The following is a 25,996-nucleotide window of genomic DNA, read 5'->3' as shown; positions in this document are numbered from 1 at the left end:
GTATAGAATGAAAACAGAAAGGTTTTGTTTCATTATCATGTTGAGGAGGAGGGAGGGAGGAACCTAAGAAGGCAAAATATAAGCACAATAAACGTCAGCTTTAAACAATGTCTTTAACCCCTCGCCTACCGGGCACTCCTACCCCCTTATTTACCAGGCCAATTTTCAGCTTTCAGCGCTGCCGCACTTTGATTGACAATTGCGCGGTCATGCAACATTGTACCCATATGAAATTTTGATCATTTTTTTCTCACAAATAGAGCATTCTTTTGGTGGTATTTAATCGCCGCTGGGCACTTTACTTTTTGCGCTATAAACAAAAAAAGTGCAAAAAATTTGAAAAAAAAAAAGTTTCTTTGTTTCTATTATAAAATTTTTCAAACAGGTAATTTTTCTCCTTCACTAATGTGCGTTGATGAGGCAGCACTGATGGGCACTGATAGGTGGCACTGATGGGCAATGATAGGCAGTACTGAGGTGGCACGGATAGGCGGCACTAATATGCAGCACTGATAGGCGGCACTGATAGGTGACACTGATGATGGGTACTGATAGACGGCACTGACTGGCATCACTGCTGGGCACTGACTGGCGGCACTGACTGGCACAACCGCTGGGCACTGACTGGTGGCACTGACTGGCAACACTGGTGGGCTGCACTGGTGGGTGGGCACAGGTGGGTGGCACAGGTGGGCACAGGTGGGTGGCACAGGTGGGTGGGCACAGGTGGGTGGCACTGCTGGGCACAGGTGGGTGGCACTTCTGGGCACAGGTGTGTGAAACTGCAGAGTGGCACAGGTGGGTGCATTGCTGGGCACAGGTGGGTGATCTGCTGGGCACAGGTGGGCGGAGCTAGTGGGCGCACTGCTGGGCACAGGTGGGCGGAACTTGTGGGTGGCACTGCTGGGCACCGATCATCAGGGCACTGATCATCAGTGCCCTGATGATCGGTGACGATCCCTGCTCTGACAACTGCCGGTTCTCGGCAGTACTTTCCTCACGATCTGACAGCATGAGGAAAGTGCAGCCGAGAACCGGCAATTGAATTTCCCTGTGATCAGCGTGTCATTGGACACGGCTGATCACGTAGTAAAAGGCCGCTGTGATTGGTCTTTTACCACATCACGTGATCAGCTGTGTCACGGAGATCGCCGGGTGCGTTCTGGGAGGACGTCATATGACGTCCACCCAGAACTGGCTGGCCGCAGTGCAGCCGTCATTTGGCTATCTGCGGTCGGCAACTAGTTAATGTTTCTCGAAGGAAATCAAAACCAGGACAAAAGATTACACTAAAACATCAATAATATACCAAAAATATGCAATGGTACAAGGATTCCTTATTTATCTCAGGTAACAAAAATAAAAAAAGAAACTTACAGTAAGTGATGTTAATTTTGTGCCTTTGATTAATTACACAGAACAGAACAATATCACATACACCCATCCCATTCATAACAATGGCAGAGAACAAACAACTTTCACAGCTCCATTACAATGAACACGGAGTAAATATTATGATCATTGTACGTAATGAGCGATTTCTGCAGAAAAACGCTGCAAGGAGCCGAGCGGCAGAGAAAAACATCCGAGAGATATTCGTCCTGCTCAGGAAGAGGCACAGCAGGTAGAAACAATATAAGGTATTCTGCCGGTATCGAGAGAATCGCTGGGCGGCCGCCACTCACACACAAGAAAGAAGGACGCACGCTGAGGCCACAGAGTCCCCCCGTGTGATCCTGTGGGTGGGGGACACGTGCTCCAATTCCTAGGTATGATCCTTGGGTGCCGTCCCATACACTATACACATCATGCGGAAGTCCCCCGCCAGCGCAGTTGTCTTAGTTATTGTTTCGGACACAATTTTGTACATTTCCACAAAGTCTGAACAGCTTCACAATGTTAAAGCGGAGTTCCACTTATCCTGTCTAGAAATAAAAGTCAGCAGCTACAAAAACTGTAGCTGCTGACTTTTAAAAAACAGCCACTTACCTGTCCCTCGGTCCCGTGGTGTGTCCCCCGCAGCCCGTTTTACCGTCCGTCCTGTATTCCAGGAGGCCGGCATCTTCATTGTGGGCACCCAGTTGTGACAGCTTGCGGCTTGCGGGTACCCACTGCACATGTGCGAGTAACGCTGAGCTTCATGAATGGTTCTGTAGTCTTCTGGGACCTGTCACATGTCCCAAAAGACTACAGGGAGGGTGGGAGAGAGAATACCTTCCATTTCCGATCACCTAGGCAATGGACCGGAAGTGGGAGCGGGTACCCGTCAAATTTGCGTACCCGCACCCCCCCCCCCCCCCCCCCCGCCCCTCAAAAGGTGCCAATCCTTAATGGCAAGCGGGGGATCAGTCCTTAACGTGGAACTTCCCCTTTTGGGTGGAGCTCCACTTTAAGGAATCTTTAAGCAAAATTGCCAGATATCTAAAACTTTTAAGGGGAATCTATTATGTGTTATATGGGGGGGGGGGGGGGGATTCACATATATACATACATAGGTTGCCCATATAGTGAACTTGGTCTGGAGCAGGGGAGGACTGACAACTCATGGGGCCCCCGGGCAATAGGGGATCATGGGGCCCGTGTCCTCGCCCATACTCAAAAAATCCTATGAAAGGTACCAGGAACATCTCATGGGGCCCCCTACTGACCCCGGGCCCTCAGGCAGTGCCCGAATTTCCAAATGGACAGTCTGCCCTGGTCTGGTGTCGTGTGTACAATATGGCGGACGTACCAGCCAGCGATCCCTTCCAGCTCTTCGGTGTCATTGCCTCCGTTATGTCCCAACCTTCCTCCATGGGGCCCCCGGGCAATAGGGGATCATGGGGCCCCTGTGTCCTCGCCCTCACTCAAAAAAGCCTATGAAAGGTACCAGGAACATCTCATGGGGCCCCCTACTGACCCCGGGCCCTCGGGCAGTGCCCGAGTTCCCCAATGGTTAGTCCGCCCCTGGTCTGGAGTTATTCACTTCAAGGTCATTACAGAGGACAAGAGGGCACTCTACAGTTGGAGGACAGGAGATTTAACCTTCAAATACAGAAAGGCTTCTTCACAGAACTGTGAAAATGTAGAAAAGTCGCGCTCAAGAACTAGCTCTGGCCAGCATGCATTCCTAAATGCACAAAATATACCTGGATACTAATATTAATCGGTGATAACACCAGAGATTAAAGATCCAGGGAATATCTGATTGCCACCTGGAGGATCGTGAAGACATTTTTTTCCCCCACTGGAGTAAATTGGACCATAATTTATTGGGGGTTTCGCCTTCCTCTGGATCAACTGTTAGTATAGGAGAGCGTTTCCAAAACTTTTTTCAGTCAAGGCACCCTTTAAAATTATGGACAGTCCCAAGGCACCCTTTAAAATTATGGACAGTCCCGAGGCACCCTTTAAAATTATGGACAGTCCGGAGGCACCCTTTAAAAGTATGGACCGGCTTGAGGCACCCCATTCTAAAATGTGGAAAACTATTCTAATAGTTTTATATACCGCAGCAACATCCACACATGTAGGACACCCAACATTAGAGGTCATTTATTCTTCCAAAGCAAAGAATTCTTCCAAAGCGAAGAACATTTGCACACTGGTACTGACTAGTATTCCAATGTTTCTCTTCTCCCTCAGTTTTCTCCATCATTGAGCTTATGTGGCACCCCATTCTAAAATGTGAAAAACTATTCTAATAGTGGGCTCAGAGAGATCTTGGGTCAGAATGAGGCCTGTAAGGGTTAACCCTCCTGTAAGAGAGGGCTGAAAAGGGCAGGAAGCTGTCAGCAGGTGTCCATAAGGTCTGGTATTGAGCAAGAGTTGTGCCTGCGCAGCTCACTGTGCAGGGGGCAGACAGGCAGGTTGGTAGCTTTAATGCAGAAGAGACAAAGCATGTCTCTTCTGCATTAAAAATCCTGCCTGTCTGCCCATTTTTTGCCTGTCTGCCCATTTTTTACCTAAAGTTCCACTTTAAACCCTGTAAAGGGACACCTTTACGCTGGCGGTGAGCCGAAGTTTTGCTTTGTTCCAGAGACTGATGGATTGTTTTTTCACTCTAATAGGCTGTTTTTGTTTGTCTTTTTGAAAAACGTTTGCTTTTACACACAAGGGGAAGCACAATAGTTGTGTCTTCAGGGTCCTCTATCTCACTACAAGTCATGTGATCTACTGTAAGTTGCCTAGACTTTGTCACAGGAACGAAGGTCAGAAACAGCAGTACTTGGAAAGCAAAAGTTACTTTTTACTCAAAAACAAAGTCATTTGGTTACCTGTGTGTTACCGATTCATGTACTGATGTTTTATTAATAGGTTCAAAGTAAACAAAGAAAGAAAAGAAAAAGAAATATCCTTTTTTGCATGTTTAAAAATGATTTGACAAAAAGCAATCACGTCATTTCCACTGGAGTGTCTGCACTACACGTCTGAATTCTCACGTTGATTATAATTAGTATGATGTGATGTTATCACTGTAAGGGATGTATTGCTGCGCTGTTCCATACAGACGTCATGAAACCGTGCACGTGTAGCTGTATTAGCTTCCTGTCAGGAAGTCGGTGTCACTGGAAGACAGGAACAACGTGGACACCAGGCCAAGGAACTGGCCGTGGACCCCATTCTATCACAGACTGTGATCAGTTCCCTGCTGCATGTTACTATTATCAGTAGATGTAGCAGACACAAAGCAACTTAGGCCTAGTTCAAATGGACATACTACAGTGCACACCTGTGCAAAGGGCTGTGCTTTCCCACACGGGATGCACAAGTGTTCCATGCATCCCCATGTTGGCAGTCCCATTCATGTCAACTGGGACACAACCGCTGCTCCCAATTTGACATCCATGTGGGTGCCGGTGTGTGTGGGCCCTGAAACGCAGATACAGGAGTTCGGCACAGGCGCCATTCAGAGAAAGCTTTGCATTTTCTAAATGATTGCAAAGCATTCTCTGACTGGACATGGTGGAGAGCATGACATCACCACCCCGCCTCTCCACCTTGTCCAATCAGAGTACCCTTTGCATTCACTCAAAGCATTCTCTGAATGGTGCCTGTGCCAAGCAGCCAACCCCATTCACAATGCAGCAGGGCAGCCACTCAGCATGGGACTTGGAAGCTAGTAGAGGTCACTGAAGTTGTGGTGTCTATACAGTGATTTCCAGCTTCCAGAGCAGCCACTCTCAACCCCACAGAGGAACCCTTGAAATAACTTTCCAGTCTCAGGGAACCCCTACTAAAAATGACTATATTATTATTAATTTACAGGATTTATATAGCGCCAACAGTTTGCTCAGCGCTTTACAATATAATGGGAGACAATACAGCAACAATACAGTTCAATACAAGAGGGATAGGAGGGCCCTGATCCTTGGAGCTTACAATCTAAGAGGGAGGGGCTGGTGGTACAAAAGGTAATAACTGTGGGGGATGAACTGGTAGGAGGAATAGAAGATTCCATTATTAGCTGAGGGCAGGATAGGCTTCCCTGAAAAGAGAGGTTTTCAGAGATCGTCTAAAATTGAGCAGAGTAGGCGATAGTCTGAAAAATTGGGGTAGAGAGTTCCAGAGGATGGGGGAAGCTCTGGAGAAGTCCTGGAGATGAGCATGGGAGGAGGAGACAAGGGAGCTAGAGAACTATATCTACAACTCCTGATACATTAGTGTGATGGTCAGTGGGAAGAATGCTCCTTACAGTTGTGGACGCTGGGAAATATTAACCCCTTACAGATAGCAAAAAAGATCAATTGTGGCTGCGGTTCCTTATCTGAGAGGCAGAAATTGCTCAAGGGACCCCTTAGCAATCTCTGGAGGAACCCTGCTTGAGGAACCCTGCTTGAGAAACCCTGTTCTAGAGGGATCACACAGGTATGATATATGCATAGTTATACTGGTCCCAGCTGGACCAAGGCAACTATGTAAAAAATGCCATACCTGGAATTCTTCCCTACCAACCAAAAGGGAGCAAATAAAGCGTTGCCTGGGTTTACCTACACTTTAAAAGAGAAGTAGTGCTAAAGCTCCTGAACTCCTGAAGCTCCTGAACAGAACTCATTTTCAGCTGACAGCAAGCTAACGTCACTGAGCCGGCCCAGGCTCTGGAGAGATCCCAACTTTAAAGTCAGGATCCACCCAGATGCCTGGACCACCAGCTGGCTAGCCACTGAGAGCCTGAGCCAGCCACTCTCGCCCCCTCCACAGACAGCTGAAGGTGCAAGAGCAGAGAGCCGGTGGCTGACAGTCACCACTCTTTGCTTACTGAAGACTGAGAACTGAGTGATCAGCGGTGTTTGATCACTCAGTTCTCGGTCTCAAAGTTGGCAGACTGATGCTACATCCACCTAGGTGAGTATGATGGTTTGTTTTTTTTAACATTCCCATACTTCTCTTTAATATGTTTTTGTGTAAATACAAATATGGCTTAACGTTTTCTGTTAACTCCTGAACAGTACTAAGGGGCTTTTTTTCGAAGGTCAGATGTTTGCAGCAAACAATATCACAGACAGATAAACAGGAAGCTGAGTCAATGTAATCTATTCTGAAGCTTTCTTGATTATCTCGGAACCTTCATTAAGGAACCTAAAGCGGGAAACCAAAAATACCCAAATTAATTCAGCCTCATGTAGGGGGAAAACCAACACTTTAGGAAGCCGTCGCCACAAAAATGCAAAACATTTGTTGGGAATGTTAACTGTAAATGTACGGAGATTGGCATTAGGGGACAATTAAACCTGAAAATGGAAGTACTTATCAGAGCCACGTAGACAAAACACTTAAAAGACATCAACGTTCGGGTTTCATAATTCCCCTCCCACACTATCCCACGCCAATTTGTTATAAGAGTTTGGTTACTTGTAAGTTATTTTTTTTTTATCATTTCCTACAAAGACCAAAGCAAGCCAAAAGTGCTGGGAAGGACTTTAAAAAGCTCCAGTCACATCTTGTTCAAGAGTTTAAAGCTGAACTCCGGGGGGAAAAAAACCCTTTACCCCTGTAGTGGGTTCTCCTCCTTACTACAAGGGTTGCCTACAAGATGATGAAGGAGGCGATATCCTCACTATATTCCTCGCTCACAGGCTTCCTACTTTATGTAACCAGTCCTGCAGAGCCTCTTCCCTTCGCTGCCCAACTGGTGGTGGCTCTCTGATATCATCCTGTACAATGTAGGACCAGCAGTCCTGGACTGCACATTAAGATGCTGAGAGCTCACCCACAACCTGGGAGCTTCAGACAGTGAAGAAATGAGGAGGAGTGCGCCGGATACGCTGAGTGGGGGACCGAGGAATCTTGCTTGTAGTAAGATCCTAAGTATAAATCTGGCTTTACACCATATGCATGTAACATTTATGTTAACGTTTACATGAACACAACACAAGTGAGGAAGCAGGACTTTCTGCAGGCTAGCATCCTTGATTGCCTATCATCCAAGGTTCCTTTGACTCATGAGGCCCGTTGTTTATCCTCCTAGGTTGCTTAGGTGCAGGCAGCCCCTGTTGCTTATCATCCAAGGTTCCTTTGACTCATGAGGCCCGTTGTTTATCCTCCTAGGTTGCTTAGATGCAGGCAGCCCCTGTTGCTTATCATCCAAGGTTCCTTTGACTCATGAGGCCCGTTGTTTATCCTCTTAGGTTGCTTAGATGCAGGCAGCCCCTGTTGCTTATCATCCAAGGTTCCTTTGACTCATGAGGCCCGTTGTTTATCCTCCTAGGTTGCTTAGATGCAGACAGCCCCTGTTGCTTATCATCCAAGGTTCCTTTGACTCATGAGGCCCGTTGTTTATCCTCCTAGGTTGCTTAGGTGCAGGCAGCCCATGTTGCTTATCATCCAAGGTTCCTTTGACTCATGAGGCCCGTTGTTTATCCTCCTAGGTTGCTTAGATGCAGGCAGCCCCTGTTGCTTATCATCCAAGGTTCCTTTGACTCATGAGGCCCGTTGTTTATCCTCCTAGGTTGCTAGGATGCAGGCGACTTCTGTTTCTTATTATCCAAAGTTGCTAGGAAGCAAACAGCTCCATTTTCTTATCATCCATGGTTGCTAGGACGAAGGTGACCCCCATTTATTGTCCTAGATTGTTAGGACGTGGGCAAAGCTTGTTGCTTATCATCCTAGGTTGCTAGGACGCAGGCGACTCCTGTTTCTTATTATCCAAAGTTGCTAGTGGTCCTTAGTTGCTAGGAAGCAAACAGCTCCAGTTTCTTATCCATGGTTGATAGGACGAAGGTGACCCCCATTTATTGTCCTAGGTTGTTTGGACGTGGGCAACGCTTGTTGCTTATAATCCTAGGTTGCTAGGATGCAGGCGGCTCCTGTTTCTTATTATCCAAGGTTGCTAGTGGTCCTATGTTGCTAGGAAACAAACAGCTCCAGTTTCAAATTATCCATGGTTGCTAGGAGGAAGGTGAACCCCCATTTATTGTTCTAGGTTGTTGGGACGTGGGCCACCCTTGTTGCTTATAATCCTAATTTACTAGGATGCAGGCGGCCCGTTGCTCATAATCCTAGGATGCTAGTACACAGGCAGCTCTTGTTGCTTATCATCCTAAGTTGCTAGGATGCAGGCGGCTCCTGTTTCTTATTATCCAAGGTTGCTAGTAGTCCTATGTTGGTAGGAAACAAACAGCTCCAGTTTCAAATTATCCATGGTTGCTAGGAGGAAGGTGACCCCCATTTATTGTCCTAGGTTGTTGGGACATGGGCCACCCTTGTTGCTTATAATCCTAGTTTACTAGGATGCAGGCGGCCCGTTGCTCATCATCCCAGGTTGCTAGGATGCAGGCGGCTCTGTTGCTCATAATCCTAGGATGCTAGTACACAGGCAGCTCTTGTCGCTTATCATCCTAAATTGCTAAGATGCAGGCGCCTCTTGCTGCCTACAGTCTTTGATTACTATGATGCAAGTGGCTAATAAAGGAGGTGTATTACTGCCCAGATCACCAGGTGAAAACGAAGGGGAAAAAGCCTAAAAAAAAAAAAAAAGAAAACTAATGTAGCCACAACATCTGACTGGTAAGCTGCCATATTTGACATTTTTTGGGCTTTAATGCCACTAAGTCAAGCTAGAGTTTTACTGTGTTGCCGAAACATCTTTTCTTTAGGAATGCATACCTAGAGGGCAACTTCTGAGCACAAACTCCATGCAGATGGAAGCCTGGCTAAAATTGAGCCCAAACCCCAGCTGCTCAGAAACACACACAATTTATGCATCACCACAGAACACTGTGAGGTAATGAATAACAGATTGACAGAACTAAAAATACCATAAAAAAAAAAGCCACAAATTATAAAAGCAGAAAAATGCGCCTATGTCAAAATAGGAGTATAAATGGTAATGAAGGCCAATGCTGGTATCAATTTCCACAACAAACACTGTAAAGATCTTTGGCAAACGTCACAAAACTTTGGGGAAAATTTTAATTGGTGCGCTGTGATTTTATTTCTTTTATTCTTGTCAATTATGACAAACGATATGAGAACAGACGATTCTTGGAAGACGACATGAAGAGCTTCACACCCAGAATCATTGCCAACTTCAACCTGACCTTCGAACGTCTCCTGCAGAAGACGGAGTGTTGCCGTAGATAAGCGGACCAAAAAACTCAAACTGAAAACATCTTATTACAGCAGGAGGGCGAATCTTTTAAACTTTTGTTCTCTGAAAGCTGCCACAACCTGAGCAGAAAAGCCTGTCCCCTGCCAGCATGCTACAGAGGAGCACTGTGTGGAAGCAGTAGTCTCTCTGCAGAGACCCAACATGTCACAGCTAGAGCTCCCAAATCAGCAGGAAGCACGAGCTTTACCGATTCAGCTCTGGGTAGCGTGTCGGACCTCTGCAGAGAGGCTACTGTCTCCACACAGACAGCAAGGGTCCTTCTGCTGGCAGGGGACAGGCTTTTCTACTCAGGCTGTGGCTACTTTTAAAGAAAACAAACTGTAAAGGCCCAGTCACACTATAAATCCTGTAGAATCCGTCACTCCCTCCCCAGCTTTGACAGCAGGAGGGCGAGTCTTTTAAACTTTTGTTCTCTGAAAGCTGCCACAGCCTGAGCAGAAAAGCCTGTCCCCTGCCAGCATGCTATAGAGGAGCACTGTGTGGAAGCAGTAGTCTCTCTGCAGAGACCCAACATGTCACAGCTAGAGCTCCCAAATCAGCAGGAAGCACGAGCTTTACCGATTCAACTCTGGGTAGCGTGTCGGACCTCTGCAGAGAGGCTATGGTCTCCACACAGACAGCAAGGGTCCTTCTGCTGGCAGCGGACAGGCTTTTCTACTCAGGCTGTGGCTACTTTTAAAGAAAACAAACTGTAAAGGCCCAGTCACACTATACATCCTGTAGAATCGGTCACTCCCTCCCCAGCTTTGACAGCAAAGTGTAACCAAAAACGCTGCAAAATCTGCAAGCACTGCCCTCTTCTAGGCGACAAGGGAGGGACACATGAAAGCAGGTAAGTGCTTTCCCTCCTTGCTGTGTTCTCCAAAGCGAAACTGCCTCTGGCAAATTCACACGGATGATGTGACAAGGCCTTAAAACGGAACACCTTGTCTACTGACCTACCTTTCTTCTACCTTTTCTTCCTCTTCAGCTCCCTCATCACCTCCTCCCACGCTCGCATACAGGACTTCTCTGTAGCCTCGCCCATCCTCTGGAACTCCCTACCACAGTATGTCCGGTCAGCCCCCACCCTGTCTGCCTTTAGGCAATCTTTGAAAACTCACTTATTCAAGGAAGCCTGTATTCCAAAATAATTTTATTTCAAAGATCTTTTCTAAGAATTTTCGCTCTGTTTTGCACCATTAGTGGGTCACAGAAACAGACCATTTTCGTGTAACCATCGAATTTGAGTGATCAGGGCATGTTGGAAACTTTTTGAAAAACTAACAAATTTCTAAATCAACGATGGGAGAATCGTGCGAGAAATATAATCGAAAAAGAAATGATCACGAGCTGTGACCTGAAAAGGAAAAGAAAATTCTTGGCCACGAAAATTCTTTTCTGTAGCAACATGAGGTGAAATTTAAAGGCTTTTTTGGTCGAATTTCGAAATCAATGGAGGCACAATTGGGTTACAAATCGCAAGAAGTTTCAGATTTTCGAAAGAAAATTCGTTCGGAATTCGACCCGTGTATGGCCTGCATAAGTGTCAGAACTCAGCAATCACATGACCACTGAGTTCTCACAGCCGCTCTGAGTAGAGAACGATGGCTGTCAGTCACCTGGCTGTGGAAGGGGAGGGAGCGGCTGGCTCAGGCTCTCAGCGGATTCCGCGCCAGACTCTGGGGTGGATCCCGACATTGAGGTCGGGATCCTTCCCCAGCCTGGACCACTGAAGCCCACTGCCGGCTGAAAACGGGTCACACCACAGGAAAACAAACTGCACTCCTGTGATCCACAGAACTACAACCAAAAGAGCTTTGGCTGTACTTCTCCTTTAAGTCTGTCAAACCATACAGTGACCTAAACACTAAACCAGAAGCTCCGGGACTGCTGAAACTTGTAGTGCCACATCCTGAAACCGTGAATGTACATTGACCCGTTGCTTTTCGATGAGTAAACAGAAGGCTTCACTTTCCTGAAAATATCATTTAAAAAAAAGGGGGACCTTGGAGGGCGAGAGAACAGGGCCCAAAGGGACCGGTCAGACCAGAAAGACGCAGCTTCCGTTTCATTGAAGAGTAAGCTCCAGGGGTTTCTATTTCCTACAGCTGCTACTTTGTAACCTTTCTAATGCTCATCTGCTTTTACAAGACAAATAATTGTTGAACAGTTCGTGAAAAATCATTAACTGTTTCTATGGTCGACGATTAAAATAAAAGGTTATTTTATCAAGCAGGACACGTCTTTTTATTACCCCATGATCAGCTGAAATGCTCTGCGAAATTTCCGGCTTTGAGGATTTTCCATTACTGATCTTCATGAGTGGAGTGGCCTCAGTAATATCATGGAGAAGAAATGACACCTTATACACAGGAACTTATTTCTATTGCCTGCTGACTGCTTCAGTGGCTGCTGTGATTTGGTGAGCGTTTCAGCTGATCACGTGGTGGAGCACCTATATTGGTTTTGAAAGAAGATTTAGTCACTTTATTTCTTTTTCAACAAGATTATGGTGATGGAGGACTTTTTTTTAACTTGTTATGGACACTTTAAGGAATATTTTTGTATGTGTTATAGTGTTGCCATATTTTTGATGTACATACACTATATTGCCAGAAGTATTTGGCCAGCCCTTCAAATTATTGGATTCAGGTGTTCCAATCCCCTCCAAATTATTGGATTCAGGTGTTCCAATCCCCTCCATGGACACAGGTGTATACAATCAAGCCCCTAGGCATGCAGACTACTTCTACAAACATTGGTGAAAGAATGGGTCGCTCTCAGGAGCTCAGTGACTCCAAGCGTGGTCCCGTGATAGGTGGTCACCTGTGCAATAAGTCCATCCGTGACATTTCCTGGCTACTAAATATTCCACGCTCAACTGTTATTGGGATTATAACAAAGAGGAAGCAACTGGGAACAACAGCAACTCAGCCACCAAGTGGTAGGCCACGTCACATGACAGGGCGGGGTCAGCGCATGCTGAAGCGCACAGTGCGCAGAAGTCGCCAACTGTCGGCAGAGTCAATAGCTAAAGACCTTCAAACTTGGTGTGGCCTTAAGATGAGCCCAACAACAGTGCGTAGAGAGCTTCATGGAATGGGTTTCCATGGCTGAGCAGCTGCATCCAAGCCTTCCATCACCAAGTGCAATGCAAAGCGTCGGATGCCGTGGTGTAAAGCACACTGCCCCTGGACTTTAGAGCTGTGGAGATGTGTTCTCTGGAGTGACCAATAACGCTTCTCTGTCTGGCAATCCGATGGACGTGTCTGGGTTTGGCGGTTGCCAGGAGAACGGTACTTGCCTGACTGCATTGTGCCAAGTGTAAAGTTTGGTGGAGGGGGGATTATGGTGTGGGGTTGGTTTTTCAGGGGTTGGGCTTGGCCCCCTAGTTAGAGTGAAGGGAACTCTTAAGGCATCAACATACCAAGACATTTTGGACAATTTCATGCTCCCAACTCTGTGGGAAGAGTTTGGGGATGGCCCCTTCCTGTTCCAACATGACTGCGCACCAGTGCACAAAGAAAGGTCCAAAAAGACATGGAGGAGCCAGTTTGGGGTGGAGGAACTTGATTGGCCTGCACAGAGTCCTGACCTCAACCCCACAGAACACCTTTGGGATGAATTAGAGCGGAGACTGTGAGCCAGGCCTCCTCCCCCGACATCAGTGCCTGACCTGACAAATGTGCTTCTGGAAGAATGGTCCAACCTTCCCATAGACACCCTCCTAAACCTTGTGGACGGCCTTCCCAGAAGAGTTGAAGCTGTTATAGCTGCAAAGGGCGGGGCCAACTCAATATTGAACCCTACGGACTAAGACTGGGGGGCCATTAAAGGTCATGTGAGCCAGGCCTCCTCCCCCGACATCAGTGCCTGACCTGACAAATGTGCTTCTGGAAGAATGGTCCAACCTTCCCATAGACACCCTCCTAAACCTTGTGGACGGCCTTCCCAGAAGAGTTGAAGCTGTTATAGCTGCAAAGGGCGGGGCCAACTCAATATTGAACCCTACGGACTAAGACTGGGGGGCCATTAAAGGTCATGTGCGTGGAAAGGGTGGGGCCAACTCAATATTGAACCCTACGGACTAAGACTGGGAGGCCATTAAAGGTCATGTGCGTGGAAAGGCCGGCGTCCCAATACTTCTGGCAATATAGTATATCTTAATATATGAGTCTGCATAAGTATGTAAAGGGCTAAAGCCTTACTTTTACTATTCGCACAGATTTTAAGTGTAATCTAAACTTAAAGTGGCAGCTGCCTTGATGTTTTCCTGCTTTTTGGTTTTCTTTACATATTTTTTAATTGATATATTCATTTTTAAACAATGTACCACTGCCAGCAGCAGTGCCCCTAGGAAGTAAAGCTTAGAGACCAAGAGGCTTGGAGGGCTATGCAAACACTTATTATAGAGACAATGGGGCAGATTTACTAAAACTGGAGTACACAGAATCTGGTGCAGCTGTGCATGATAGCCAATCGGATTCTAACTTCAGCTTGTTCAGTTAAGCTTTGACAACAAAACCTGCAAGCTGATTGGTTTATAGGCACAGCTGCACCAGATTTTGTACTCTTCTGTTTTAGTAAACAAACCCCAATGCAGAGAAAACTACATAGCTGTTTGTTATAGGATACGTTCACCTTTGGGAATATTGTTATTTATTATTATAACAGGAGACAATACAGTAACAATACAGTTCAATACAAGAGGGATAGGAGGGCCCTGATCCTGGGAGCTTACAATCTAGGAGAGAGGGGCTAGTGGTACAAAAGGTAGTAACTGTGGGGGATGGACTGGTAGGAGGAATAGAAGATTCCATTATTAGCTGAGGGCAGGATAGGCTTTGCTGAAGAGAGAGGTTTTCAGAGATCGCCTAAAAGGGAGCAGAGTAGGCGATAGTCTTATAAATTGGGGTAGAGAGTTCCAGAGGATGGGGGAAGCTCTGGAGAAGTCCTGGAGATAAGCATGGGAGGAGGAGACAAGGGAGCTAGAGAGCAGGAGGTCGTGCGAGGAGCGGAGAGTACGGTTTGGGTGATATTTGGAGACAAGATCGGTGATGTAATTTGGGGCGGAGTTATAAATGGCTTTATATTTTATTGTTAATGTTTTGAATTTTATCCGTTGGGCAATGGGAAGCCAGAGGAGGGATTGGCAGAGAGGGGTGGAGGACACTGAGTGGAGGCCAGTGGAGGGATAGGCAGAGAGGGGTGGGGGACACTGAGTGGAGGCCAGTGGAGGGATTGGCAGAGAGGGGTGGAGGACACTGAGTGGAGGCCAGTGGAGGGGTTGGCAGAGAGGGGTGGAGGACACTGAGTGGAGGTCTGTGGAGGGATTGGCAGAGAGGGGTGGAGGACACTGAGTGGAGGCCAGTGGAGGGATTGGCAGAGAGGGGTGGAGGACACTGAGTGGAGGCCAGTGGAGGGATTGGCAGAGAGGGGTGGAGGACACTGAGTGGAGGTCAGTGGAGGGATTGGCAGAGAGGGGTGGAGGACACTGAGTGGAGGCCAGTGGAGGGATTGGTAGAGAGGGGTGGAGGACACTGAATGGAGGCCAGTGGAGGGATTGGCAGAGAGGGATGGAGGACACTGAGTGGAGGCCAGTGGAGGGATTGGCAGAGAGGGGTGGAGGACACTGAGTGGAGGCCAGTGGAGGGATTGGCAGAGAGGGGTGGAGGACACTGAGTGGAGGCCAGTGGAGGGATTGGCAGAGAGGGGTGGAGGACACTGAGTGGAGGCCAGTGGAGGGATTGGCAGAGAGGGGTGGAGGACACTGAGTGGAGGCCAGTGGAGGGATTGGCAGAGAGGGGTGGCTGATACAGAACGGTTAGTAAGGTGGATGAGTCTGGCAGCAGCATTCATGATAGACTGAAGAGGGGAGAGCCTGCGATGAGGTCGGCCAATGAGGAGGGAGTTACAATAGTCAAGGCGAGATATAACACCTGTTTTTCGGGTGGAACATGTAACATGTTCCCGATCATGCAGCCGCTCCCCAAGTTCCACACTCCGTGTGACAGCAGTACGAGGAGAAGTTCCCCGTACTAGCTGTCACTTTTGAAAACCAATGTGGCTCCACCCACATGGCTGCGTCATTCAATCACAGAGTTCCGTGAATGAAGGAACTACAAGTCCCAACGGCCTCAGCAACTGTCAGCTTGTAGGTCTCAATGAACTACCATGACGCTGTGGAGTGATGTGGTAGTTCATGGAGTCTTCCTGTTAGACTGTATCTCCTTGTCCAAATGGGATGTATGGGCACACAGATACACTGACAGGTCTGCAGGTGTCCTGCATGGCACCGGCGATCTACTGATCGCCAGTGCAATGATTCCCAGGCTCAAAAGAAAAATGAAAAAAAATTTTTTTTTTCTGAACCTATTCTGTAATTGCAAACTCCTAGAAGTAAGTCATAGTAAACGTGCAGCTTTCTGCATTATGACTACATTATTTCTTAGAGGGAAAGTTGTGGGTGAGGCTCACAGGTTGGACCAGGTACAGCAGGTCACATGCAATGCTAAATATACTCATCACCTTGACAAGAGAGAGCATGCAGACATTCCTGGGAACATCGGGCTTCTGGAGTTTAATGGATTCTAATGTTTACAAGACGGTCCGCCCATCATGCGCTGTCCTTTACAAAACTATTAAACAAGGTTTAGTTGTACTGGATTAAAAAAAAAAAAAAGGCAATTATTTTCTGAGAACTCCGGGATGTTACTGACAATTGTGTGTTGTGACTGCATCCACTCCAGTCAAATCTGGTACTTCTGTTCTATGCCGATGTCAGCAAGCTGCAACTGATATTAAAGTGGTTGTAAAGGTTGTAGATTTCTTTTTTTTTACCCTAATGCAGGGGTGGGCAAACTTTTTGACTTGAGGGCCGCAATGGGTTCATATATTGGACCCGGGGGCCGGACCAAGAGTAGATGAATGATGTGTATGTGTCATCCATAGTAAGTATAGTAATATTCCCCCATAGTAAGCATAGTAATTCATCCCCCATATAGTAATTCATCCCCCATATAGTAATTCATCCCCCATATAGTAATTCATCCCCCATAGTAATTCATCCCCCATATAGTAATTCATCCCCCATAGTAATTCATCCCCCATATAGTAATTCATCCCCCATATAGTAATTCATCCCCCATATAGTAATTCATCCCCCATATAGTAATTCATCCCCCATATAGTAATTCATCCCCCATAGTAATTCATCCCCCATATAGTAATTCATCCCCTATAGTAATTCATCCCCCATAGTAATTCATCCCCCATATAGTAATTCATCCCCCATATAGTAATTCATCCCCCATATAGTAATTCATCCCCCATAGTAATTCATCCCCCATATTAAGTCCCCAAGTCCCCCCTGTGTCAATTCACTTACCTTTGCTCCGCGCGTTCCTCTCGCCGTGTTCCCGCGTCGTTCCAGTGTAGCATGAAAATCTGTCTCCTATGAGGATCTGTCCCCCTCGACGTATCTGCGCATGTGCCAGTTTCAGGCATTAGCAGCCGATCGGCGATCTCCGGCACATGCACAGATACGTCGAGGGGGACAGATCCTCATAGGAGACAGATTTTCATGCTGCATCGGTCTTCAGGGCGGACTGTGAGAGGAGCCTAGCGGGAGCCTAGCACCGCGGGCCGGATTAAAAGGTCCGCCGGGCCGTAGTTTGCCCATTGCTGCCCTAATGTCATCTCTGAAGGAAGGTTAAAAAAAAAAAAAAAAAAAAAAAAAAAACTTCCATTGTCAGCCCCCCCAGATACTTACTTTAGCCCGATCTCAGGCGCAGCACTGGATTGACAGCAGCAGCACTGCATTCGCTCTCCCACTTTTCACTGGACTCAGTGAGAGCAACAAGAGTCATTCTGTAGCTACGTAGTGTCATACACATGATTAGCACTTCTGTCTGGCAGCAGTAAGGTTGTCGGTTCAAATCCCAACCACGGCACTACCTGCCTGGAGTTCAAATGTTCTCCCTGTGCCTGCTTAGGTTTCCTCCGGGTACTGCAGTTTCCTCCCACGCTCCAAAGACATGCTGGTAGGTTAATTGGCTCCTGGAGGGCTTCATTTTAAGGCAAGTCTGTCACAACGTGCTAGCATGTGGTGCATACTGGCACATTATGGCCCAAACTGCCCTGGGGTCCTCATTTCTTTAATTTATTCTATGACCTTTACTACCACTTTCAATTTCAAAAGAACTCCCTCCCTCCATCCATCCATTTCATCAGGTTTTATTTTGCTAAGAAATCACTTTGTAAAACCACCCCCTAGCATTTCTAGCTGCGGCCATCTTGAGTAAAGGCAGATGATTCATGTCGAATTTTCATCCTGGAATCCATCTGTCCTTAGCTCAGGCAGAAGGGTGTGCATAGCTGAGAAAGCCCCTCCTCCAGATAAAATGTAAAAGAAGCAGATATGATTCTACAAGAACGCCTTGCAATGTACAGTATGCAGCTATCCCAAATTGTTTATTTTCTCCCCATAAAAATAGGAGTTTCACTTTATAATGCAAGTATAATAATTTGCTTTATAAGACTCATAAACACAATAATTGAAGCAAAGCGTCATCACCATTTCATTTTCTTGTCGTGTAACCCTTTCTAAATTATAATTCCAATTTACGGGGACTCTTCCTTCTAGTGATACAAATAGGTGACTCAGTGGCAGGGGCGGACTGACAACTCATGGGGCCCCCAGGCAATAGGGAATCATGGGGCCCCTGTGTCCTTGCCCAAACTCAAAAAAGCCTATGAAAAAGGTAGCAGGGGCATCTCATGGGGCCCCCTACTGACCCTGGGCCCTCGGGCAGTGCCCGAGTTTCCAAATGATCAGTCCGCCCCTGGCTCAGTGGGTAAGTACGTGCAGTTCTGCACACTGGGGTTTATGTTCGCCTTTCTCAGGTTGATCCTGATATTGCAGCGCCGAGTCTCGGTTTCTAATACGTCCGTGTCATCTTTATATATGCGGTTTCACGCACGAAGGCCCGCGCCAGCTGGCTGACTGATCTTTGTTTCGACGGTCCGTCCGGCCATGGCAGGCGGGCCAGAGGATTAGAGAGAAATTCACCGCATCATCTCACAGATGAGCGAGATCAAAGGCTGGTGGCTGCCGTGAAAAGCTGATCTGGCACAGAGAAGATGATGCCACCGCATAGCTTGCCAGGACCGTCGCTCTGCTGCCTGCGAATCCTGCAGCCGGAGGACTCACAGCTTCAAATAAACCCAAGGTGAATAATGGACACAAAGGGGGTCCCTGCAACCCTGGTACCCAACCTGCGGCCCAAGGGCCACACCACTTTGAAGCTTACTGTGCGGTCCTCAGGGACCCCCCTTTCCTGTGCTGTTCCTACTTTTCTATTTTTATGTTTTGTATTTTTCCTCTAACCTTCTATAATGTAAATAATAAAGCAAATTTTAGAAGTGCTGTAGGGAGCAAAAATGCGAACACGCTGATTTGTAATGGCCGTGATCTCCAGCATTCTCAGTTTATATGTCTTCAGGCTTTGACTGTCTCCATTCTCCAAAGCCTGTATTGTGATTGCAGTCTCTGACCATCTCCTGTAGTATGTCTGCAGTCTCTGACCATCTCCTGTAGTATGTCTGCAGTCTCTGACCATCTCCTGTAGTATGTCTGCAGTCTCTGACCATCTCCTGTAGTATGTCTGCAGTCTCTGACCAGCTCCTGTACTATGTCTGCAGTCTCTGACCAGCTCCTGTACTATGTCTGCAGTCTCTGACCAGCTCCTGTACTATGTCTGCAGTCTCAGACCAACTCCTGTACTATGTCTGCAGTCTCAGACCAACTCCTGTACTATGTCTACAGTCTCTGACCATCTCTAGTATGTCTGCAGTCTCTGACCAACTGCTGTAGTATGTCTGCAGTCTCTGACCATCTCCTGTAGTATGTCTACAGTCTCTAACCATCTCCTGTAGTATGTCTGCAGTCTCTGACCAACTGCTGTAGTATGTCTGCAGTCTCTGACCATCTCCTGTAGTATGTCTACAGTCTCTAACCATCTCCTGTAGTATGTCTGCAGTCTAAGACCATCTCCTGTAGTATATCTGCAGTGCCTGAGCATCTCCTGTAGTAGGTCTGCAGTCTCTGACCACCTCCTGTAGTATGTCTGCAGTCTCTGACCATCTCCTGTAGTATGTCTGCAGTCTCTGACCATCTCCTGTAATATGTCTGCAGTCTATGACCATCTCCTGTAATATGACTGCAGTCTCTGACCATCTCCTGTAGTATGTCTGCAGTCTCTCATCATCTCCTGTAGTATGTCTGCACTCTCTCATCATCTCCTGTTACATGTCTGCAGTCTCTGATCATCTCCTGTAGTATGCCTGCAGTCTCTGATCATCTCCTGTAGTATGCCTGCAGTCTCTGACCATCTCCTGTAGTATGCCTGCAGTCTCTGACCATCTCTTGTTACATGTCTGCAGTCTCTGACAATGCATTTACTGAATATTCTGGGCGGCCCTTTGGTGATATTTGTTCAAAATGCTGGAGTTTTACCATAAGCAGACCCATTTTGCATGAAGAAGGAAGGGCAAAAATTCTGTAGAGCTGCCGGCTCAGAAAAGCGTAGTTCCTGTTCTTCTGTACAATGTACCGTATATCTAGCGCGATGTATCCATGTATTCCTTGCCATAACTAGCAGGCAAAGGTGCTAATAAATGGTAAATTGGCCTCTTTGGCTGGTATTGCCCATATAAACGTTTTTCTGGTGAACTCCTTGGCCGCCTCTTAGCGCCGGTGACCAGATCTGGTTGCACACGTTCCCAATATCCATGAACGCCCTCGAGACTGCAGTACAGTGTATGTTATAAACTGTCATTTATTCCGACGCCGGCGTTTAAAGAATGCCATTCTTCTCCTTACATAATCTCATTAACCTTCTCTGCTTCCTCCAATGACAAGGGCAGAACCTGTATTCTAGAAATATTGCCACACGCACTGCTCCAACCATAACAACAATCTAACCCCGGGGAAAACACAATAAATCTTCACAGAACATGAGCACACCGACATTGATGATGGATCCAAGCAAGATAGGCAAAAAAATAACCCATTAAAAAAAAAAAAAGATCCTTTAAAGAGAACCTGTAGCCTGCAAAGCTTGTTCTATAGACAAGTGTTTCTCAACCTTTTTTCAGTCAAGGCACCCTTTACAATTATGGACAGTCCAGAGGCACCCTTTACAATTATGGACAGTCCCGAGGCACCCTTTACAATTATGGACAGTCCCGAGGCACCCTTTACAATTATGGACAGTCCAGAGGCACCCTTTACAATTATGGACAGTCCCGAGGCACCCTTTACAATTATGGACAGTCCAGAGGCACCCTTTACAATTATGGACAGTCCAGAGGCACCCTTTAAATTTATGGACAGTTCCGAAACACCCTTTACAATTATGGACAGTCCCGAGGCACCCTTTAAAATTATGGACAGTTTTTTGGCACCCTTTAAAATTATGCACAGTCTTGAGGCACCCTTTATAATTATGGACAGTCCCGAGGCACCCTTTATAATTATGGACAGTCCCGAGGCACCCTTTATAATTATGGACGGTCCCGAGGCACCCTTTAAAATTATGGACGGTCCCGAGGCACCCTTTAAAATTATGGACGGTCCCGAGGCACCCTTTAAAATTATGGACGGTCTCGAGGCACCCTTTATAATTATGGACGGTCCCGAGGCACCCTTTATAATTATGGACGGTCCCGAGGCACCCTATATAATTATGGACGGTCCCGAGGCACCCTATATAATTATGGACGGTCCCGAGGCACCCTTTATAATTATGGACGGTCCCGAGGCACCCTTTAAAATTATGGACGGTCCCGAGGCACCCTTTAAAATTATGGACGGTCCTGAGGCACCCTTTAAAATTATATACAGTCCTGAGGCGCCCTTTAAAATTAGGGACTGCATTCTAAAATGTGAAAAACAATTCTAATAGTTTTATATAATGCGGTAACATCCACACATGTAGGACAACCAACATTAGAGGTGATTTATTCTTCCAAAGCAAATATACTTTTGCACACTGGTACTGACCAGTATTCCAATGTTTCTCTTCTCCCCAGTTTTTATCCATCACTGAGCTAATGTGGCCCCAGCAATGATGGAGAGGGGCAGGAGACGGTCAAATTAGGATGCTGTGCAGGCAACCGACATCCTCCTTATCAACTGATGATGTCATTGGTTGTCAGGACGCCGGAGGCTAGAAGGTCGTAATGGTGCACAATGAAAACCCGTGGCTATGTGTAATTAAAAGGCAGGCTTGTTCCACCTGCTGGCTTGCATTTCAGTTTTGGCCAATTTTTAGACATTTTTGCCAAAGCACCCCCTGAAGAAACCTCAAGGCACCCGGGGTGCCTGGGCACCTTAGTTGAGAAAGGCTGCTATAGAACATTACACAACAATGCAGATAAAGGGGTTGATTTACAAAAAGCAAATAGGTTGTGCACTGCAAGTGCAGTTGCTCTAGATCACGCAAGTAAAAAAAAAAAAATAGCATTTTTGCTTGCACATGATTGTATGAAAAGAAATCAGCAGAGCTTCACCTCATTTCAGAGCTTCGCCTCGGTTCTAAAGCAACTGCGCTTGCAGCGCACAGTATATTTACCTTTAGTAAATCAACCCCAATGTGTCACATTTATGTTGTCATTTGGCGAGTCATCTGCTGGGAAATCTTCAGGGAATTTCTTGCACCTTTCATTTCAATTTCCAACTCTACAGCAGAGAGATGCGTGAGGCTGGGAGTCTGGGACACCTAGAAATACATAGGTCCGCGCCCAGAGATAATTCACCATGATTTTAGAACATAAAAATGATCATTGACAAAACACTGAAGGAATTAAAGTGTTTGTAAAGGCTAAGTGTTTTTTTTTTTTTTTTACCTCAACCGCTTACGCGCCACCCTATAGCAGAAATACTGCTACAGGGCGGCACGGGTGCGCAAAATCACACACACATATATATATATATATATATGTGTGTGTGTGATTTTACAGTTCTGGGTAGGGGGCGCATGCACAGCCTCAGCTGTCAATCAACGGGTCCCAGACGGTGATTCCCCCGCCGGCACCTAGCGCTCTCTGAGCATTTCCGACGGCGGAGAAATCTGTATGTAAACAATGTCAGCTCCTGCACACTGCTTTCTATGGCTCTGCATTGAAAATAGCGCCACAATGAAAAACGCACCGCATTTGCCAATGCGTGGGGGTACAATTAAGAAATAAATGGCACCCCTGCACATCTGCTAAAGAACAGCACATTTCATTTATTTGCATGTCTGGAACGCATGCCGTTTTGCGCATGTTTTTATGGATGCAGGAATGTGAGCCAAGCCTTATACTGGGGTGCCTCAGGACTGAACTCAGAACTTATATTGGGGTGCCTCAGGGCTGAACAGACTTTACGAGGGCGCCATGGCTGGAAGAAGGTTTGGAAACACTACTACAGTAGTCTGCGCTACATACTTTCTCTTTAAGAACCAGTTGGAACTTTGGTTTAGAGCAACCCAGCCAGCAGCTTGTTTACATCATCTCCAGGATGGGCGTTGCAGTTTGGACACTACATGTATTTTCGGAAAGGTGTTTCGGACACAACACGCGGCTTCAATTAAATCGCTCCTCGTGGGGAAAATTAAAATGGCCAAATTTCAGCAAAAACGTGGAGGTTTCTCATTTGTCAGCAGAGTCCCCCTTCCAAATACTTTTTCCAAAGATGAAAGATGGCAAAGCCAGAGGATTCCAAAGTGTTCTGTTTAGAAAACCCTGTGAGAAATCTCAGGAAAGCAGATCCACTTTATTATAGGGGAGACAAAAGAACAGGATTTGTAATGCAAAACAGAATTTGCCGACATTTCAAGTAGCTTCCTCGACCTCGTTCACACGGGGGTACCAATCTGTACACATGTGCAAAGGGCTGTCATCCGCTCTGCATGCACAGGTGTTCTGTGCTGGTGCATGCAGGCAGCCTGTTCAATGCAATGATAGGTGTCCAGCTGCATGACCCTAGGTTCACATCTGTGCGGGTGGTGCCGCTGCGGATCAGCACGCAAATCTGTACAGCCGCATCACCCGCACAGAGAATTGCGGACCCGCGGGCGGGTGACATCAGTTCTAATGGCACGCCGCCCGCACTGGAAAACACAACCGTACTGGGAACCTCAGCTGCGTTTTCCAAAGTAGTGCAGGAACAACTTTCCCTGCGTGTCACGGGCATGGGAGTCCATTCAAATGAATGGGCTCTCGTGCAAGTGCAAAACACGGCCCGCACGGCTGCACAGGTGTGAACCAGGGGTAAATGTGCATGGATTTCTAAAGCAGACATCCACTCTAAAGGGGCATACTGCGCTGTCCTGCTTCCTCTTCCCTCCCTCTCTAACAAATTTTTCATTTTTTGTAAGTACTGCAATTAGGTGAGTATTTCTCCCCACCCTCTGCGCATATTTGCCACAGAGCTCAGGTCCTGAAAGAGCCCTGCGGCACATCTGCTCATACATCCATTTCCCCGACCATCTGCACCCATGTGGGGTTTCCCGCGCATGTGCAAAGACTGCTACTCCAGCAGTCCAAAACCTTTTTCTGTCTTTGCGCATGAGCAGAAAATCACCTGCCCCTGCGCAGATGGGCCACCCCCCCATCCTCTGGGCTCCACCATTAAGGTGCATGTACAGAAGGGCCACCTCCCCTCCTCTGGGCTCCACCATTAAGGTGCATGTGCAGATGGGCCACCTCCCCCCCTCCTCTGGGCTCCACCATTAAGGTGCATGTGCAGATGGGCCACCTCCCCCCCTCCTCTGGGCTCCACCATTAAGGTGCATGTGCAGATGAGCCACCCCCCCATCCTCTGGGCTCCACCATTAAGGTGCATGTGCAGATGAGCCACCCCCCCATCCTCTGGGCTCCACCATTAAGGTGCATGTACAGATGGGCCACCCCCCCTCCTCTGGGCTCCACCATTAAGGTGCATGTGCAGAAGGGCCACCCCCCCTTCTCTGGGCTCCAACATTAAGGTGCATGTGCAGATGGGTCACCCCCCTCCTCTGGGCTCCACCATTAAGTTGCATGTGCAGAAGGGCCACCCCCCCTTCTCTGGGCTCCAACATTAAGGTGCATGTGCAGATGGGCCACCCCCCCAATAACCCCCGGTTCACATCTATGCGGCCGTCCGGGCCAGGTTTTGCACGGGCACGAGAGCCCATTCATTTGAATGGACTCCCTTGCCTCGTGACACGCAGGGAAGACGTCCCGGCTCGTCTTTGGAAAATGCAGCCGAGGTACGGTTGCGTTTTCCAGTGTGGGCGGCGTGCCATTAGAACTAATGGCACCTGCCCGTGGGTCCGCATTTCTCTGTGCGGGTGGTGCGGCTGCACGGATTTTCGTGCGGATCCGCAGCAGCACCACCCGCACAGATGTGAACCTAGGGTAAAACCTCTCCTGTGAAAGGTAATGAAGGTGAATATTGTGATGTGAGGAGCAAAAAGCAGGTGAGACTTTGAAGAGGGGAAAAAAAAAAGAACATTTTTGTTACATTGTATCACTACGGCACTTTGTTACTTTTTTTTTTCTTTTTCTTCATCTTTCTGTGAATTCGGTCCAGGAGTATATAAACAAAACTGCTAAAAATAAACTGTGTTCCACGTACCAGTTCAATTCCCTGTGGGAACGGCGTATCGCTCCAGTCCGTCAGAGGAAACCTTTGAATTATTTTGCCCAATCCTTCGCCAGAGCCTGTGAATAGAAAGAAAAATAAAGTCAAGGATCTGCAGCTGTATAACCACAATGAGATACACAAGTCTTTGTTCTCTGCTGCACTCCTATCATCCTATCTGGTTAGAACTTTGCATCTTTTCTGTGCTTTTCAGCCAAGACTTTCTATCCTCCAACACAGGATGATAAGCAGTTGCCTAGAGACTATACAAAGAGCAGAACGGAGACGAGTCTTAAAGTGTTACTATTATTTTTTCCTCACTAGGATGGAGGGTGTGGGTCCTCGGGCCTGCCCTAAAGTCTAGGGGGCGTATGAGTGGCCATCAGGTTCCTTCATCCCCTGTCCCTAGGGGGGGGGGGTCTCTCTTTCGGAGAGCCCCCTGACCTAGTACTCGGTGGTTGGCTTCGGCTAGCCACAAGGAAAGGGGTCCGCCGGGCCTTTTTAGCCAAAAAAGTCCATGGTGGACCATGTGGGACCCTTTGTCGCTGTCAGGAGCCTTTTGCCCCTTTGGGAGGTATACTAAAGCACCCCAAGTGCACTTTTTTTTGTTTGTGTTTTGCGCGTTTTTTATTCACTTACGGGTTATTGTTATTTTCTCACCTCCGCGGACTTTAAAAATAATAATAAAAAAAAATGTTGGTAAGCTGCAATATATTACAGTTTTTGGGTTTAATAGCGCTTCATACAGTGGTGTA

The 25,996-nt window shown here is 47.2% G+C and overlaps 1 protein-coding gene across 1 annotated transcript in view; it reads right to left on the bottom strand.

Moving 5' to 3' along the window:
• LOC149444095 (myotubularin-related protein 13-like) overlaps positions 1-25,996 on the bottom strand; it is a 355,643-nt gene that overhangs the window by 211,046 nt on the left and 118,601 nt on the right. The window contains exon 2 of the mRNA XM_089654946.1: positions 25,236-25,321. Within this exon, the coding sequence (XP_089511072.1) occupies positions 25,236-25,321 (86 nt within the window). The remainder of the gene's footprint in view (positions 1-25,235; positions 25,322-25,996) is intronic.

The sequence above is a fragment of the Staurois parvus genome, unplaced genomic scaffold, assembly GCF_062004578.1.
Source record: "Staurois parvus isolate SC_StPar_1 unplaced genomic scaffold, SC_StPar_1.0 ptg000817l, whole genome shotgun sequence".
Classification (NCBI taxonomy): Eukaryota; Metazoa; Chordata; class Amphibia; order Anura; family Ranidae; genus Staurois; species Staurois parvus.
Note: the sequence above shows the minus strand (reverse complement) of the source record. Positions and strands in the feature narration are given on the sequence as shown.